The 17862-nt window shown below is 48.0% G+C and overlaps 1 protein-coding gene across 3 annotated transcripts in view; it reads right to left on the bottom strand.

Moving 5' to 3' along the window:
* MSH3 (mutS homolog 3) overlaps window positions 1–17862 on the bottom strand; it is a 534775-nt gene that overhangs the window by 509548 nt on the left and 7365 nt on the right. For all 3 annotated transcript variants that reach the window (XM_063963915.1, XM_063963914.1, XM_063963916.1), the window contains exons 2-3: window positions 17001–17103; window positions 15737–15939 (exon numbers count right to left, since the gene is read on the bottom strand). In XM_063963915.1, coding sequence (XP_063819985.1) covers window positions 15737–15939; window positions 17001–17103 — 306 coding nt within the window. The remainder of the gene's footprint in view (window positions 1–15736; window positions 15940–17000; window positions 17104–17862) is intronic.

Genomic DNA, 17862 nt, shown 5'->3' with positions numbered 1-17862 from the left:
TCCTGGGAATGGGCTGCCTGCTGCAGTCTTCTTCCCTTTCCTCTATCCCTGGGCAGATATGCTTATGGGGACGAAAGGACTGAGGCTGAAAAGACGGTGTCTTTTTCTGCATAGATGTGACTTAGGGTAACGGTGGATTTCCCAGCAGTTGCCGTGGCCACCAGGTCCGATGGACCGACCCCAAATAACTCCTCCCCTTTATACGGCAATACATCTTTGTGCCGTTTGGAATCTGCATCACCTGACCACTGTCGTGTCCATAAACATCTTTTGGCAGATATGGACATCGCACTTACTCTTGATGCCAGAGTGCAAATATCCCTCTGTGCATCTCGCATATATAGAAATGCATTCTTTAAATGCTCTATAGTAAATAAAATACTGTCCCTGTCAAGGGTATCAATATTTTCAGTCAGGGAATCCCACCAAGCCACCCCCGCGCTGCACATCCAGGCTGAGGCGATCGCTGGTCGCAGTATAACACCAGTATGTGTGTATATACTTTTTAGGATATTTTCCAGCCTCCTATCAGCTGGCTCCTTGAGGGCGGCCGTATCTGGAGACGGTACCGCCACTTGTTTTGATAAGCGTGTGAGCGCCTTATCCACCCTAAGGGGTGTTTCCCAACGCGCCCTAACTTCTGGCGGGAAAGGGTATACCGCCAATAATTTTCTATCGGGGGAACCCCGCGCCTCATCACACACTTCATTTAATTTATCTGATTCAGGAAAAACTATAGGTAGTTTTTCCACACCCCACATAATACCCTTTTTTGTGGTACTTGTAGTATCAGAAATATGTAACACCTCCTTCATTGCCCTTAACAAGTAACGTGTGGCCCTAAAGGAAAATACGTTTGTTTCTTCACCGTCGACACTGGAGTCAGTGTCCGTGTCTGTGTCGACCGACTGAGGAAAAAATAAGAATTTACTTACCGATAATTCTATTTCTCGGAGTCCGTAGTGGATGCTGGGGTTCCTGAAAGGACCATGGGGAATAGCGGCTCCGCAGGAGACAGGGCACAAAAAGTAAAGCTTTAGGATCAGGTGGTGTGCACTGGCTCCTCCCCCTATGACCCTCCTCCAAGCCAGTTAGGTACTGTGCCCGGACGAGCGTACACAATAAGGGAGGAATTTTGAATCCCGGGTAAGACTCATACCAGCCACACCAATCACACCGTACAACTTGTGATCTAAACCCAGTTAACAGTATGATAACAGCGGAGCCTCTGAAAAGATGGCTCACAACAATAATAACCCGATTTTTGTAACTATGTACAAGTATTGCAGATAATCCGCACTTGGGATGGGCGCCCAGCATCCACTACGGACTCCGAGAAATAGAATTATCGGTAAGTAAATTCTTATTTTCTCTATCGTCCTAGTGGATGCTGGGGTTCCTGAAAGGACCATGGGGATTATACCAAAGCTCCCAAACGGGCGGGAGAGTGCGGATGACTCTGCAGCACCGAATGAGAGAACTCCAGGTCCTCTTTTGCCAGGATATCAAATTTGTAGAATTTTACAAACGTGTTCTCCCCTGACCACGTAGCTGCTCGGCAGAGTTGTAATGCCGAGACCTCTCGGGCAGCCGCCCAAGATGAGCCCACCTTCCTTGTGGAATGGGCCTTAACCGATTTAGACTGTGGCAGGCCTGCCTCAGAATGTGCAAGTTGAATTGTGTTACAAATCCAACGAGCAATCGACTGCTTAGAAGCAGGCGCACCCAACTTGTTGGGTGCATACAGTATAAACAGCGAGTCAGATTTTCTGACTCCAGCTGTCCTGGAATATATTTTCAGGGCCCTGACAACTTCTAGCAACTTGGAGTCCTCCAAGTCCCTAGTAGGTGCAAGGCACCACAATAAGCTGGTTCAGGTGAAACACTGACACCACCTTAGGGAGAGAACTGGGGACGAGTCCGCAGCTCTGCCCTGTCCGAATGGACAAACAGATATGGGCTTTTTTGAGAAAAAAACCACCAATTTGACACTCGCCTGGTCCAGGCCAGGGCCAAGAGCATGGTCACTTTTTATGTGAGATGCTGCAAATCCACATATTTGACTGGTTTTAAACCAATGTGATTTGAGAAATCCCAGAACTACGTTGAGATCCCACAGTGCCACTGGAGGCACAAAAAAGGGGTTTGTATATGCAATACTCCCTTGACAAACTTCTGGACTTCAGGAACTGAAGCCAATTCTTTCTGGAAGAAAATTTACAGGGCCGAATTTGAACCTTAATGGACCCCAATTTGAGGCCCATAGACACTCCTGTTTGCAGGAAATGCAGGAAACGACCGAGTTGAAATTTCTTTGTGGGGCCTTCCTGGCCTCACACCACGCAACAAATTTTCGCCACACGTGGTGATAATGTTGTGCGGTCACCTCCTTTCTGGCTTTGACCAGGGTAGGAATGACCTCTTCCGGAATGCCTTTTTTCCCTTAGGATCCGGCTTTCCATCGCCATGCCGACAAACGCAGCTGCGGTAAGTCTTGGAACAGACATGGTACTTGCTGAAGCAAGTCCCTTCTTAGCGGCAGAGGCCATAAGACCTCTGTAAGCATCTCTTGAAGTTCCGGGTACCAAGTCCTTCTTGGCCAATCCGGAGCCATGAGTATAGTTCTTACTCCTCTACGTCTTATAATTCTCAGCACCTTAGGTATGAGAAGCAGAGGAGGGAACACATACACCGACTGGTACACCCACGGTGTTACCAGAACGTCCACATCTATTGCCTGAGGGTCCCTTGACCTGGCGCAATACCTGTCCCGTTTTTTGTTCAGACGGGACGCCATCATGTCCACCTTTGGTATTTCCCAACGGTTTACAATCATGTGGAAAAAACTTCTCAATGAAGTTTCCACTCTCCCGGGTGGAGGTCGTGCTGAGGAAGTCTGCTTCCCAGTTTCCATTCCCGGGATGAAAAACTGCTGACAGTGTTATCACATGATTTTCCGCCCAGCGAAAAGTCCTTGCAGTTTCTGCCATTGCCCTCCTGCTTCTTGTGTCGCCCTGTCTGTTTACGTGGGCGACTGCCGTGATGTTTTTCCCACTGGATCAATACCGGCTGACCTTGAAGCAGAGGTCTTGCTAAGCTTAGAGCATTATAAATTTACCCTTAGCTCCAGTATATTTATGTGGAGAAAAGTCTCCATACTTGATCACACTCCCTGGAAATTTTTCCCTTGTGTGACTGCTCCCCAGCCTCTCAGGCTGGGCTCCGTGGTTACCAGCATCCAATCCTGAATGCCGAATCTGCGGCCCTCTAGAAGATGAGCACTCTATAACCACCACAGGAGAGACACCCTTGTCCTTGGATATTGGGTTATCCGCTGATGCATCTGAAGATGCGATCCGGACCATTTGTCCAGCAGATCCCACTGAAAAGTTCTTACGTGAAATCTGCCGAATGGAATTGCTTCGTAGGAAGCCACCATTTTTACCAGGACCCTTGTGCAATGATGCACTGTTTTTAGGAGGTTCCTGACTTGCTCGGATAACTCCCTGGCTTTCTCTTCCGGGAGAAACACCTTTTTCTGGACTGTGTCCAGAATCATCCCTAGGCACAGCAGACGTGTCGTCGGGATCAGCTGCGATTTTGGAATATTTAGAATCCACCCGTGCTGATTGTAGCAGTATCCGAGATAGTGCTACTCCGACCTCCAACTGTTCCCTGGACTATGCCCCTATCAGGAGATCGTCCAAGTAAGGGATAATTAAGACGCCTTTTCTTCGAAGAAGAATCATCAATTCGGCCATTACCTTGGTAAAGACCCCGGGGTGCCGTGGACAATCCAAACGGCAGCGTCTGAAACTGATAGTGACAGTTCTGCACCACGAACCTGAGGTACCCTTAGTGAGAAGGGCAAATTTGGGACATAGAGGTAAGCATCCCTGATGTCCCGGGACACTATATAGTCCCCTTCTTCCTGGTTCGTTATCACTGCTCTGAGTGACTTCATCTTAATTTGAACCTTTGTAAGTGTTCAAAAAAAATTTTTTTAGAATAAGTCTCACCTAGCCTTCTGGCTTCAGTACCACAATATAGTGTGGAATAATACCCCTTTTCTGTAGTAGGAGGGGTAATTTAATTGTCACCTGCTGGGAACACAGCTTGTGAATTTTTTCCCATACTACCTCCTTGTCGGAGGGAGACTTGGTAAAGCAGACTTCAGGAGCCTGCGAAGGGGAAACGTCTCGACATTCCCATCTGTACCCCCGGGATACTACATGTAGGATCCAGGGGTCCTGTACGGTCTCAGCGCCATGCTGAGAACTTGTCAGACGCGGTGGAACGCTTCTGTTCCTGGGAATAGGCTGCCTGTTGCAGTCTTCTTCCCTTTCCTCTATCCCTGGGCAGATATGATCTTATAGGGACGAGAGGACTGAGGCTGAAAAGACGGTGTCTTTTTCTGCAGAGATGTGACTTAGGGTAAAAAACGGTGGATTTTCCAGCAGTTGCCGTGACCACCAGGTCCGATGGACCGACCCCAAACAAGTCCTCTTCCTTTATACGGCCATACTGTGCCGTTTGGAATCTGCATCACCTGACCACTGTCGTGTCCATAACATCTTCTGGCAGTTATGGACATCGCGTGTATTCATGATGCCAGAGTGCAAATATCCCTCTGTGCATCTCGCATATATAGAAATGCTCTATAGTCAATAAAATACTGTCCCTGTCAAGGGTATCAATATTTTTAGTCAGGGAATCCGACCAAGCCACCCTAGCTCTGCACATCCAGGCTGAGGCGATCGCTGGCCGCAGTATAACACCAGTATGTGTGTATATACTTTTTATTATATTTTCCAGCCTTGTCAGCTGGTCCTTGAGGACGGCCCTATCTATAGACGGTACCGCCACTTGTTTTGATAAGCGTGTGAGCGCCTTATCCACCTTAAGGGGTGTTTCCCAACGCGCCCTAACTTCTGGCGGGAAAGGGTATACCGCCCATAATTTTCTATCGGGGGGAACCCACGCATCATCACACACTTTATTTAATTTATCTGATTCAGGAAAAACTATGGTAGTTTTTTCACATCCCACATAATACCCTCTTTTGTGGTACTTGTAGTATCAGAAATACGTAACACCTCCTTCATTGCCTTTAACGTGTGGCCCTAATAAGGAATACGTTTGTTTATTCACCGTCGACACTGGATTCAGTGTCCCTGTCTGTGTCTGTGTCGACCGACTAAAGTAAACGGGCGTTTTAAAAACCCTTGACGGTGTTTTTGAGACGTCTGGACCGTACTAATTGTTTGTCGGCCGTCTCATGTCGTCAACCGACCTTGCAGCGTGTTGACATTATCACGTAATTTCCTTAATAAGCCATCCATTCCGGTGTCGACTCCCTAGAGAGTGACATCACCATTACAGGCAATTGCTCCGCCTCCTCACCAACATCGTCGTCCTACCTGTCGACACACACGTACCGACACACAGCACACACACAGGGAATGCTCTGATAGAGGACAGGACCCACTAGCCCTTTGGAGAGACAGAGGGAGAGTTTGCCAGCACACACCAAAAACGCTATAATTATATAGGGACAACCTTATATAAGTGTTTTCCCTTATAGCATCTTAATATATATATAAGCATATCGCCAAATTAGTGCCCCCCCTCTCTGTTTTAACCCTGTTTCTGTAGTGCAGTGCAGGGGAGAGCCTGGGAGCCTTCCCTCCAGCCTTTCTGTGAGGGAAAATGGCGCTGTGTGCTGAGGAGATAGGCCCCGCCCCTTTTTCGGGCGGCCTCGTCTCCCGCTCTTAACGGATTCTGGCAGGGGTTAAATATCTCCATATAGCCTCCGGAGGCTATATGTGAGGTATTTTTAGCCAAAATAGGTATTCATTTGCCTCCCAGGGCGCCCCCCTCCCAGCGCCCTGCACCCTCAGTGACTGCCGTGTGAAGTGTGCTGAGAGGAAAATGGCGCACAGCTGCAGTGCTGTGCGCTACCTTTAGAAGACTGAGGAGTCTTCTGCCGCCGATTCTGGACCTCTTCTTACTTCAGCATCTGCAAGGGGGCCGGCGGCAAGGCTCCGGTGACCATCCAGGCTGTACCTGTGATCGTCCCTCTGGAGCTGATGTCCAGTAGCCAAGAAGCCAATCCATCCTGCACGCAGGTGAGTTCACTTCTTCTCCCCTAAGTCCCTCGTTGCAGTGATCCTGTTGCCAGCAGGACTCACTGTAAAATAAAAAACCTAAGCTAAACTTTCCTAAGCAGCTCTTTAGGAGAGCCACCTAGATTGCACCCTTCTCGGCCGGGCACAAAATCTAACTGGCTTGGAGGAGGGTCATAGGGGGAGGAGCCAGTGCACACCACCTGATCCTAAAGCTTTACTTTTTGTGCCCTGTCTCCTGCGGAGCCGCTATTCCCCATGGTCCTTTCAGGAACCCCAGCATCCACTAGGACGATAGAGAAAATAAGAATTTACTTACCGATAATTCTATTTCTCACAGTCCGTAGTGGATGCTGGGGACTCCGTCAGGACCATGGGGAATAGCGGCTCCGCAGGAGACAGGGCACAAAAAGTAAGCTTTTAGGATCACATGGTGTGTACTGGCTCCTCCCCCTATGACCCTCCTCCAAGCCTCAGTTAGGTACTGTGCCCGGACGAGCGTACACAATAAGGAAGGATCTTGAATCCCGGGTAAGACTCATACCAGCCACACCAATCACACCGTACAACTTGTGATTTGAACCCAGTTAACAGTATGATAACAACGAAGAAGCCTCTGAAAAGATGGCTCACAACAATAATAACCCGATTTTTGTAACAATAACTATGTACAAGTATTGCAGACAATCCGCACTTGGGATGGGCGCCCAGCATCCACTACGGACTATGAGAAATAGAGAAAATAAGAATTTACTTACCGATAATTCTAACGTCCTAGTGGATGCTGGGGACTCCGTCAGGACCATGGGGATTATACCAAAGCTCCCAAACGGGCGGGAGAGTGCGGATGACTCTGCAGCACCGAATGAGAGAACTCCAGGTCCTCCTTAGCCAGAGTATCAAATTTGTAAAATTTTACAAACGTGTTCTCCCCTGACCACGTAGCTGCTCGGCAAAGTTGTAATGCCGAGACCCCTCGGGCAGCCGCCCAAGATGAGCCCACCTTCCTTGTGGAGTGGGCATTTACAGATTTAGGCTGTGGCAGGCCTGCCACAGAATGTGCAAGTTGGATTGTGCTACAGATCCAACGAGCAATCGTCTGCTTAGACGCAGGAGCACCCATCTTGTTGGGTGCATACAGGATAAACAGCGAGTCAGATTTTCTGACTCCAGCCGTCCTTGAAATATATATTTTCAATGCTCTGACAACGTCCAGCAACTTGGAGTCCTCCAAGTCGCTAGTAGCCGCAGGCACCACAATAGGCTGGTTCAAGTGAAAAGCCGAAACCACCTTAGGCAGAAAGTGAGGACGCGTCCGCAGTTCTGCCCTGTCCGAATGGAAAATCAGATATGGGCTTTTGTACGATAAAGCCGCCAACTCTGATACTCTCCTGGCTGAAGCCAGGGCCAGTAGCATGGTTACTTTCCATGTAAGATACTTCAAATCTACCGATTTGAGCGGCTCAAACCAATGGGATTTGAGAAAATCCAAAACTACGTTGAGATCCCACGGTGCCACTGGAGGCACAATCGGGGGCTGTATATGTAGTACACCTTTGACAAAGGTTTGTACTTCAGGCACTGAAGCCAATTCTTTCTGGAAGAAAATCGATAAGGCCAAAATTTGAACCTTAATAAACCCCAATTTGAGGCCCATAGACAATCCTGCCTGCAGGAAATGTAGGAATCGACCCAATTGAAATTCCTCCGTTGGGGCCTTCTTGGCATCACACCACGCAACATATTTTCTCCAAATGCGGTGATAATGTTGTGCGGTCACTTCCTTCCTGGCTTTAATCAAGGTAGGAATAACTTCCTCTGGAATGCCCTTTTCTTTTAGAATCCGGCGTTCAACCGCCATGCCGTCAAACGCAGTCGCGGTAAGTCTTGGAACATACAAGGTCCCTGCTGAAGCAGATCCCTTCTTAACGGTAGAGGCCACGGCTCTTCCGTGAGCATCTCTTGAAGTTCCGGGTACCAAGTCCTTCTCGGCCAATCCGGAGCCACGAGTATTGTTCTTACTCCCCGTAGCCGTATAATTCTCAGTACCTTTGGTATGAGAGGCAGAGGAGGAAACACATACACGGACTGGTACACCCACGGTGTTACCAGAGCGTCCACAGCTATTGCCTGAGGGTCTCTTGACCTGGCGCAATATCTGTCCAGTTTCTTGTTGAGGCGGGACGCCATCATGTCCACCTTTGGTTTTTCCCAACGGTTCACAATCATGTGGAAGACTTCTGGATGAAGTCCCCACTCTCCCGGGTGGAGGTCGTGTCTGCTGAGGAAGTCTGCTTCCCAGTTGTCCACTCCCGGAATGAACACTGCTGACAGTGCTATGACATGATTTTCCGCCCAGCGAAGAATCCTTGCAGCTTCTGTCATTGCTCTTCTGCTTCTCGTGCCGCCCTGTCTGTTTACGTGGGCGACTGCCGTGATGTTGTCCGACTGGATCAACACCGGCTGACCCTGAAGCAGCGGTTTTGCCAGGCTTAGAGCATTGTAAATCGCTCTTAGCTCCAGTATATTTATGTGAAGAGACGTCTCCAGGTTTGACCACACGCCCTGGAAGTTTCTTCCCTGTGCGACTGCTCCCCAGCCTCGTAGGCTGGCATCCGTAGTCACCAGGACCCAGTCCTGTATGCCGAATCTGCGGCCCTCTAACAGATGGGCACTCTGCAACCACCACAGAAGAGACACCCTTGTTCTTGGTGACAGTGTTATCCGCTGATGCATGTGCAGATGCGATCCGGACCATTTGTCCAGCAGATCCCACTGAGATATTCGTGCGTGGAATCTGCCGAATGGAATTTCTTCGTAAGAAGCCACCATCTTCCCAGGACTCTTGTGCATTGATGTACTGACACATTTCCTGGTTTTAGGAGGTTCCTGACAAGTTCGGATAACTCCCTTGCTTTCTCCTCCAGGAACAGCAGACGTGTCGTCGGGGTCAATTGAGATTTTGGAAGATTCAGAATCCACCCGTGTTGTTGAAGCACTACTTGGTTAGTGCTACTCCGACTTCCAGCTGTTCTCTGGACCTTGCCCTTATCAGGAGATCGTCCAAGTAAGGGATAATTAATACGCCTTTTCTTCGTAGAAGAACCATCATTTCGGCCATTACCTTGGTAAAGACCCGAGGTGCCGTGGACAAACCAAACGGCAGCGTTTGAAACTGATAATGACAGTTTTGTATCACGAACCTGAGATACCCTTGGACCATGAAGTCCCCTTCTTCCAGATTCGCTATCACTGCTCTGAGTGACTCCATCTTGAACTTGAATTTCTGTATGTACAGGTTCAAGGATTTCAGATTTAGAATAGGTCTTACCGAACCGTCCGGCTTCGGTACCACAAATAGTGTGGAATAATACCCCTTTCCCTGTTGTAGGAGGGGTACCTTGACTATCACCTGCTGAGAATACAGCTTGTGAATGGCTTCCAATACCGTCGCCCTTTCTGAGGGAGACGTTGGTAAAGCAGACTTTAGGAACCGGCGAGGGGGAGACTTTTCGAATTCCAACTTGTAACCCTGAGATATTACCTGCAGGATCCAAGGGTCCACCTGTGAGCGCGCCCACTGTGTGCTGAAAATCTTTAGTCGACCCCCCACCGCCCCCGAGTCCGCTTGCACAGCCCCAGCGTCATGCTGAGGGCTTTGTAGAAGCCGGGGAGGGCTTCTGTTCGTGGGAAGTAGTTGCTTGCTGCAACCTCTTACCCCTTCCTTTGCCTCTGGGCAAATATGACTGTCCTTTTGCTCGCTTGTTCTTATAGGAACGAAAAGACTGCGGCTGAAAAGACGGTGTCTTTTTCTGTTGGGAGGTGACCTGAGGTAAAAAAGTGGATTTTCCGGCTGTTGCCGTGGCCACCAGATCCGATAGACCGACCCCAAATAATTCCTCTCCTTTATACGGCAATACTTCCATATGCCGTTTGGAATCCGCATCACCTGACCACTGTCGCGTCCATAAACTTCTTCTGGCAGATATGGACATCGCACTTACTCTCGATGCCAGAGTGCAAATATCCCTCTGAGCATCTCGCATATAAAGAAAAGCATCCTTTAATTGCTCTATAGTCAATAAAATACTGTCCCTATCCAGGGTATCAATATTTTCAGTCAGGGAATCCGACCACACCACCCCAGCACTGCACATCCAGGCTGAGGCTATTGCTGGTCGCAGTATAACACCAGTATGTGTGTATATACTCTTCAGGGTAGTTTCCAGCCTCCTATCAGCTGGATCCTTGAGGGCGGCCGTATCAGGAGACGGTACCGCCACTTGTTTTGATAAGCGTGTGAGCGCCTTATCCACCCTAGGGGGTGTTTCCCAGCGCGCCCTAACCTCTGGTGGGAAAGGGTATAATGCCAATAACTTCTTTGAAATTAGCAGTTTTCTATCGGGGTTAACCCACGCTTCATCACACACGTCATTCAATTCCTCTGATTCTGGAAAAGCTACAGGTAGTTATTCACACCCCACATAATACCCCCCTTTGAGGTACCTGCAGTATCAGAGATATGCAAAGCCTCCTTCATTGCCGTGATCATATAACGTGTGGCCCTATTGGAAAATACGTTTATTTCTTCACATTCGACACTAGATTCATCTGTGTCGGTACCTGTGTCGACTGACTGAGGTAAGGGACGTTTTACAGCCCCTGACGGTGCCTGAGACGCCTGGACAGGTACTAACTGGTTTTCCGGCCGTCTCATGTCGTCAACTGACTTTTGCAGCGTGCTAACATTATCACGTAATTCCATAATTAAAGCCATCCATTCCGGTGTCGACTCCCTAGGGGGTGACATCACCATTACCGGCAATTGCTCCGCCTCCACACCAACATCGTCCTCATACATGTCGACACACACGTACCGACACACAGCAGACACACAGGGAATGCTCTTATCGAAGACAGGACCCCACTAGCCCTTTGGGGAGACAGAGGGAGAGTTTGCCAGCACACACCAAAGCGCTATAAAAATGTATATAAACAACCCTAAAAGGTGTTGTTTCTGTTATATGCGCTTAATATATAAAAATATCGCCAAAATATGCCCCCCTTCTCTGTTTTACCCTGTTTCTGTAGTGCAGTGCAGGGGAGAGTCCTGGGAGCCTTCCTCACAGCGGAGCTGAGCAGGAAAATGGCGCTGTGTGCTGAGGAGAATAGGCCCCGCCCCTAAAACGGCGGGCTCTTCTCCCGGAGTTTGCGATATATGGCAGGGGTTAAATACATCCATATAGCCTCAAGGGCTATATGTGATGTATTTTAGCCATAGAAAAAGGTATTATACATTGCTGCCCAGGGCGCCCCCCCCCAGCGCCCTGCACCCTCAGTGACTGCTGGTGTGAAGTGTGCCGACAACAATGGCGCACAGCTGCAGTGCTGTGCGCTACCTTATGAAGACTGAAAGTCTTCTGCCGCCTGTTTCCGGACCTCTGGACCTCTTCAACTTCGGCATCTGCAAGGGGGGTCGGCGGCATGGCTCCGGGACCGGACTCCATGGCTGGGCCTGTGTTCGATCCCTCTGGAGCTAATGGTGTCCAGTAGCCTAAGAAGCAAATCCATCCTGCACGCAGGTGAGTTCACTTCTCTCCCCTAAGTCCCTCGTAGCAGTGAGCCTGTTGCCAGCAGGACTCACTGAAAATAAGAAACCTAAAAAAAACTTTTTCTAAGCAGCTCTTTATGAGAGCCACCTAGATTGCACCCTGCTCGGACGGGTCATAGGGGGAGGAGCCAGTACACACCATGTGATCCTAAAAGCTTACTTTTTGTGCCCTGTCTCCTGCGGAGCCGCTATTCCCCATGGTCCTGACGGAGTCCCCAGCATCCACTAGGACGTTAGAGAAATGGGCATTATAACGTCCCTGACGGTGTTTTAGACGCCTGGACAGATACTAATATGTTTGCCGGCCGTCTCATGTCGTCAATCGACTTGCAGCGTGTTGACATTATCACGTAATTCCTTAAATAAGCCATCTATTCCGGTGTCGACTCCCTAGAGAGTGACATCACCATTACAGGCAATTTGCTCCGCCTCCCAACATCGTCCTCATACATGTCGACACACACGTACCGACACACAGCACACACACAGGGAATGCTCTGATAGAGGACAGGACCCACTAGCCCTTTGGGGAGACAGAGGGAGAGTTTGCCAGCACACACCAAAAACGCTATAATTATACAGGGACAACCTTTATATAAGTGCTTTTCCCTTATAGCATTTTAATATATGTAGTCATATCGCCAAATCAGTGCCCCCCCTCTCTGTTTTAACCCTGTTTCTGTAGTGCAGTGCAGGGGAGAGCCTGGGAGCCTTCCCACCAGCATTTCTGTGAGGGAAAATGGCGCTGTGTGCTGAGGAGAATAGGCCCCGCCCCCTTTTCGGCGGGCTTCTCCCGTTTTTCTGAGACCTGGCAGGGGTTAAATACATCCATATAGCCCCCAGGGGCTATATGTGATGCATTTTTAGCCATAAAAAAGGTATTATACATTGCTGCCCTGGGCGCCCCCCCAGCGCCCTGCACCCTCCGTGACCGCTGTGTGAAGTGTGCTGACAACAATGGCGCACAGCTGCAGTGCGCTACCTCAGGAAGACTGAAAAGTCTTCTGCCGCCTGCATCTGGACCTCTTCCATCTTCGGCATCTGCAAGGGGGGTCGGCGGCGCGGCTCCGGGACGAACCCCAGGGTGAGACCTGTGTTCCGACTCCCTCTGGAGCTAATGGTGTCCAGTAGCCTAAGAAGCCAATCCATCCTGCACGCAGGTGAGTTCACTTCTCTCCCCTAAGTCCCTCGATGCAGTGAGCCTGTTGCCAGCAGGACTCACTGAAAATAAAAAACCTAAAAACTTTTTCTAAGCAGCTCTTTAGGAGAGCCACCTAGATTGCACCCTGCTCGGACGGGCACAAAAACCTAACTGAGGCTTGGAGGAGGGTCATAGGGGGAGGAGCCAGTGCACACCACCTGATCCTAAAGCTTTATTTTTGTGCCCTGTCTCCTGCGGAGCCGCTAATCCCCATGGTCCTGACGGAGTCCCCAGCATCCACTAGGACGTTAGAGAAAATAGCATAAAACAAACATACAACCTTTTACATGAATCTTCAGATTTCTAATACCACTTTTACACCAAAGTCCCAGGTCTGACCTGGGATTTGGAAAACGGGTCCAAGTCAGGTCACTCCCGGAACTTACCCCTTTCCCAACGCGCCGTGCCATTTATACTGCACACGGATGCAGTCTCTTGACGCCAGCAGATCGGGACCCCCAGGGTGTGGCCTTGATCCTGTTATGCCACGCCCACTCATAGATGTCTCCCCATGTCACGCTGGGAACGAGCCCAGCACTCTGGCAGCTGCTTGGCTGCCCCCAACCTCTGTCTCTGTGTACTGAATTTACGATACACGCACTTTGGTTCGGGAGGCACAGGCTCCAAGTGAGCATGGTTGGACACGGGTAGGACCCGGGTTAAGAGGCAGTGTTAACGAGGTTTGGTTATTGATATAAAGCCGTCTCTACAAGAGTATTTTAAAATCTCTCCAGTGGACAGAATACAAATTTTCATATTCTCTTCCCACTTTAGTCTTGAAACAAGAAAACCATGGTTAATACAAATTATTTTCATAAGAAAACTACTATGGAAATTTGAAAAACTGATTTAGGGGTATATTCAATTGAAGTCGGATCCATTCCAACGTTCATTTGTTGGAATGGATCCGACCTGGGCTATTCAATGGACATCTCAATTCGCCTTTTAAAAAAGTCGAATTGAGATGCGGGAGGGGAGACGGGGGAGAGCAGCGCTACAGCAGCGGCTATGCTGTAGCGCTGCTCTCCCCCGTCTCCCCTCTCTCACAGCCACCGCTCCCCATCCCCAATGTCACAGCCGCTGCTCCCCGTCCCTCATCTCTCACAGTCGCCGCTCCCCTTCTCTCCCGGCAGCGTCCACCTGGCTCCAGCAAGCGAAGTCTCGCTTGCTGGAGCCGGGTGGACGCTGCTGTGAGCAGCGGCTGTGACATCCTCCAGCACTGCTCACCCCGTCCCCACCTCGGCTCTCCCCATCTTACTCAACTTTTTTTAAAGTTGAACTGAGATGGTCGAAAAGTGGATCAGCAGCTATTCCGCCAATCCACGTGCTTTTCGACAAGTCGAAATCATCGACTTGTCGAAACATTTTGGGGTTATATTGAATAGGTCACGATTCGACCTTAAAAAGTCGAAAACTGCCGTCTTTTCGACAGACTGCAACTTTCGACTTCAATTGAATATACCCCTTATTCTAGTAACATGAGGAGTGGTGGGTTATTTGTTAACACAGTCACCTTATGTATGGTCCTATTTCTTGTATTCACTACCACTTTGGGGGTAATTAAATTGATCGCAGTACATTTTAAGTTGAAAAAAAAAAAAAAAAAACTGGCTTTATTGCTATTTTTGTTGCCAGATGTCATTATCTGGCAAATCAATTAATGCCTTTTTTTTTTTTTTCAGTAAAATGTACTCGCTACGGTGAGAAAAAACACAGGATCCAGGATACGTTCGCAGATCCATATGTTCCCACAATCGCAGCCGCGAAAAAAAAAACTGTACTTACTGCAGATTTTGTTTCTCCTGCCTCTGGGCAGGTGAAACAAAATCACAGACTGTGCCAGCTATCGGGGATAACTGAATTACTCCCCAGGAATCAATTAGCCACTGTAATATACAACAGATAATTGAATTCCCCACTGTATGTACTAACACCTAGGTTTTTGCTAAATTATTCGATGCTCTCTCTTTAGCTAAAAGGGTACAGTTCCACGGCCTGTTAATCATAAAAATGGCTTGCTAAAGTAATCCATGGCATGAAGCTTAAACATGTAGAGGTGGCCATATATACATATATAAAAAAAATTGGCCCTGGCATGTACACAGATCGCCATATATTCTGAGCTTTGTGTTGTGCAGAGATCCGTCTAATTTCAGTTGGATCTCCTGCTCCAGATGGGGCCAGTGCAGGTGCTTATGGTAGTGCGGATGACTGCTATAGCAAGCATTGGGCTCGGGCGGTGTGGTAACACACTCAGCAGATACTCGTATGGCTCATGCGGCCAGAATCAACTCCAATGTAAGTGGCATTACGTGCGCCTCAGCATCAACCCCTTGCTATGTCAGAGGAATGGTAGTTTTGTAGTTGAAACCTCTTTTACCAAGAAGCAAGACAGTACATTGAAATTACTTGTTTTCAGGAACTGTAGAGATAACCAATACAATGACAAGGAACTTTTGCATTCTGTCTGTATTCTATGTGATTGTGGCTGATGGTTAAAGCTATTACAGGTTAATACTGCTTTAGGATTATTATTTAGCAGAAGAGATAGGGATAAACTGGCAAATACAAAGGGGGCGGGAGAGATGGGCATAATCACTACTGAGCATTGCTGTGGTCAGCCAGCACGCAATGGTTCATAGACTATCCTATTAGTGGTGTTGTAGGCCTACAGATCCACATTCTGGAGAGCTAGGCCTGTATGTGAGAAGGGAATGGTGCTACTATTACACCCTTTAGGACTAGAAACAATTATGCGAACAGAAAAGCGATATGCTAACTTGCTAAACCATTACTTACGCTGAGGTTAGAAGGTGAATCTCCATCTTGAATCATGATTTCTGATTTCAGGAGGCCATCTTTAAGCCCAGGAGAAGAAGCCAAGCACTCCGGTAGTTGCATGGCCTGCTGCTCATTTATCGGTCGCCCTGACTCGCTGCTAAACTCCCTTAGCTTATTCAGAGTGCAATTGGAAACAACTGATTTTCCGCACATTTTCTGCTCTAAAACAAAATAAAGAAACATTAAAAAAAGAAAAAAGAAAACATTTAAAAAAAAAAAACAACACTCACTGACAATACCATTTATAATCTCAAAATGTAAAAGGGGAGACTCTACTACTATCTTACTTTCCTGTAGTATTCCACATAACCTCATGAACAACCTTTCCCATTCCAGCCACTAACCTCCTTCATTTGCAAAGTTACATGTACCAAGCAGTAGGATAGCCAGCAAGTTGCCATCACTGAGGTCAGGCAATACAAACCACCAGTGAGAATCCTACTCTAGAGAGGAGTATGACCCACTCGGCTGCAGTCACTCACCTAAAGTCAGGGAATCCTGTTTACTAGAGTGTGTAGATGTTCAAAGCAGATGGACTGATTTGCCTCACATTATGATGAGATAAACTGCCGTGTCTATAGTACATGTTTCTTGCATTTACCTTTATGTCCTAAATTAATTTCTGTCCATCTGGACAGAGCAAGAAGCAGGTCATAAGGTGATCTATGCTTGATGTATTGCACCACTGGTGCACTTGTATTGACTAAAACAGAGGTTCTCAAACTCGGTCCTCAGGACCCCACACAGTGCATGTTTTGCAGGTAACCCAGCAGGTGCACAGGTGTATTAATTACTCACTGACACATTTTAAAAGGCCCACAGGTGCAGCTAATTATTTCACTTGTGATTCTGTGAGACCTGCAAAACATGCACCGTGTGGGCTCCTGAGGACAGAGTTTGAGAACCAATGGACTAAAACAAACCAAGTACTGTGTGATAATGGGTCTGACTCAGATATAGGGAAATGCATTCGCTGCTGCAAACTTGTACGCCACGGTATGATAATGGGCCTGACTCGGAGATTTAGTCATAGTCAGTCAGCTGCGAACTTCTATGCTCCCTCCCCCTCCGGTGGCTTTGTAGATTCTAGCGGCTGCATACAAAAATGCAGCATTAGTCACATGGTCGCAGGATATAAGACACCAGAGACATTGCAGCTGATTGCCTTCTGATTTGAGCTGCTTTCTGGCTAACATACTTCAGACCTAAACCGCAACCTTACCTGTATGTTCTACACCGGTGCCATCATTCCCTTCACTTTCATGGCCAGTTTTTCTTCTTTTCAGAACTGGCTCTCCATCTTGCACTGCACTGGTACCAGAGACCTAGGATGCAAATGTCAATATCCAAAATTACACTTGTGCTAACATATCAGAAAAAAAATAGTGACAATTTCGGCACATATTAAAAGGCCTCTGGTTTTTCGGACATCCTCCTTCCCTATGTAGTGTCCACCATTGTAGCGGACAGGTAATTTCTAAAACTTTATAAAATGGCACAAAAGCCTGATTACTACGAAAAAGGTCAAAGACAAAAGCCTCGGGCACATACCGCTCTTCCCTAGATCTTAGAATAGAGGCAATAAGAGCCACCCCAGAACCTGCAGTCCATGGGAGCAGCACGTCATAAACCAATACTAAAGTAAGCTTTAGTGGCACAATAGTTTTGTAGCTAGAAGCTTCACTGCAAGTACATTTACCTTCTTATTCTGTAGATGATAATTCAGAACATCTCTATGAGCTGGACTTTGGCTACCAGATCTAAAAGTTACAGTAATTGTTATTGCAAAACATTAACTTACTGAATAACCCCCCATTGTACAAGACTGGAGGTGGCCTAGGTGCCATCATCCAGTATAGCAAACAATATCCTTCAGTGTGTATAAACGTTATTGGTTTGCGGGGGAAAATCTTGAACAATGTCACATCTTATGTGCATTGGCAAGTGTGTACCCAGCCAAAGATACTGTACATCGCTAACGATACGCAGAAGCTTGCATCATTAACAATATAGTGAATACACAATGGACAGTGGGGGTAATTCAGATCTGATCGCTTGGCTAAGTTTTTTGCTGGTCTGCGATC

This window comes from Pseudophryne corroboree, chromosome 1 (assembly GCF_028390025.1).
Source record: "Pseudophryne corroboree isolate aPseCor3 chromosome 1, aPseCor3.hap2, whole genome shotgun sequence".
In the NCBI taxonomy this organism is placed as follows: domain Eukaryota; kingdom Metazoa; phylum Chordata; class Amphibia; order Anura; family Myobatrachidae; genus Pseudophryne; species Pseudophryne corroboree.
This window is presented reverse-complemented; position numbering and strand designations above follow the sequence as displayed.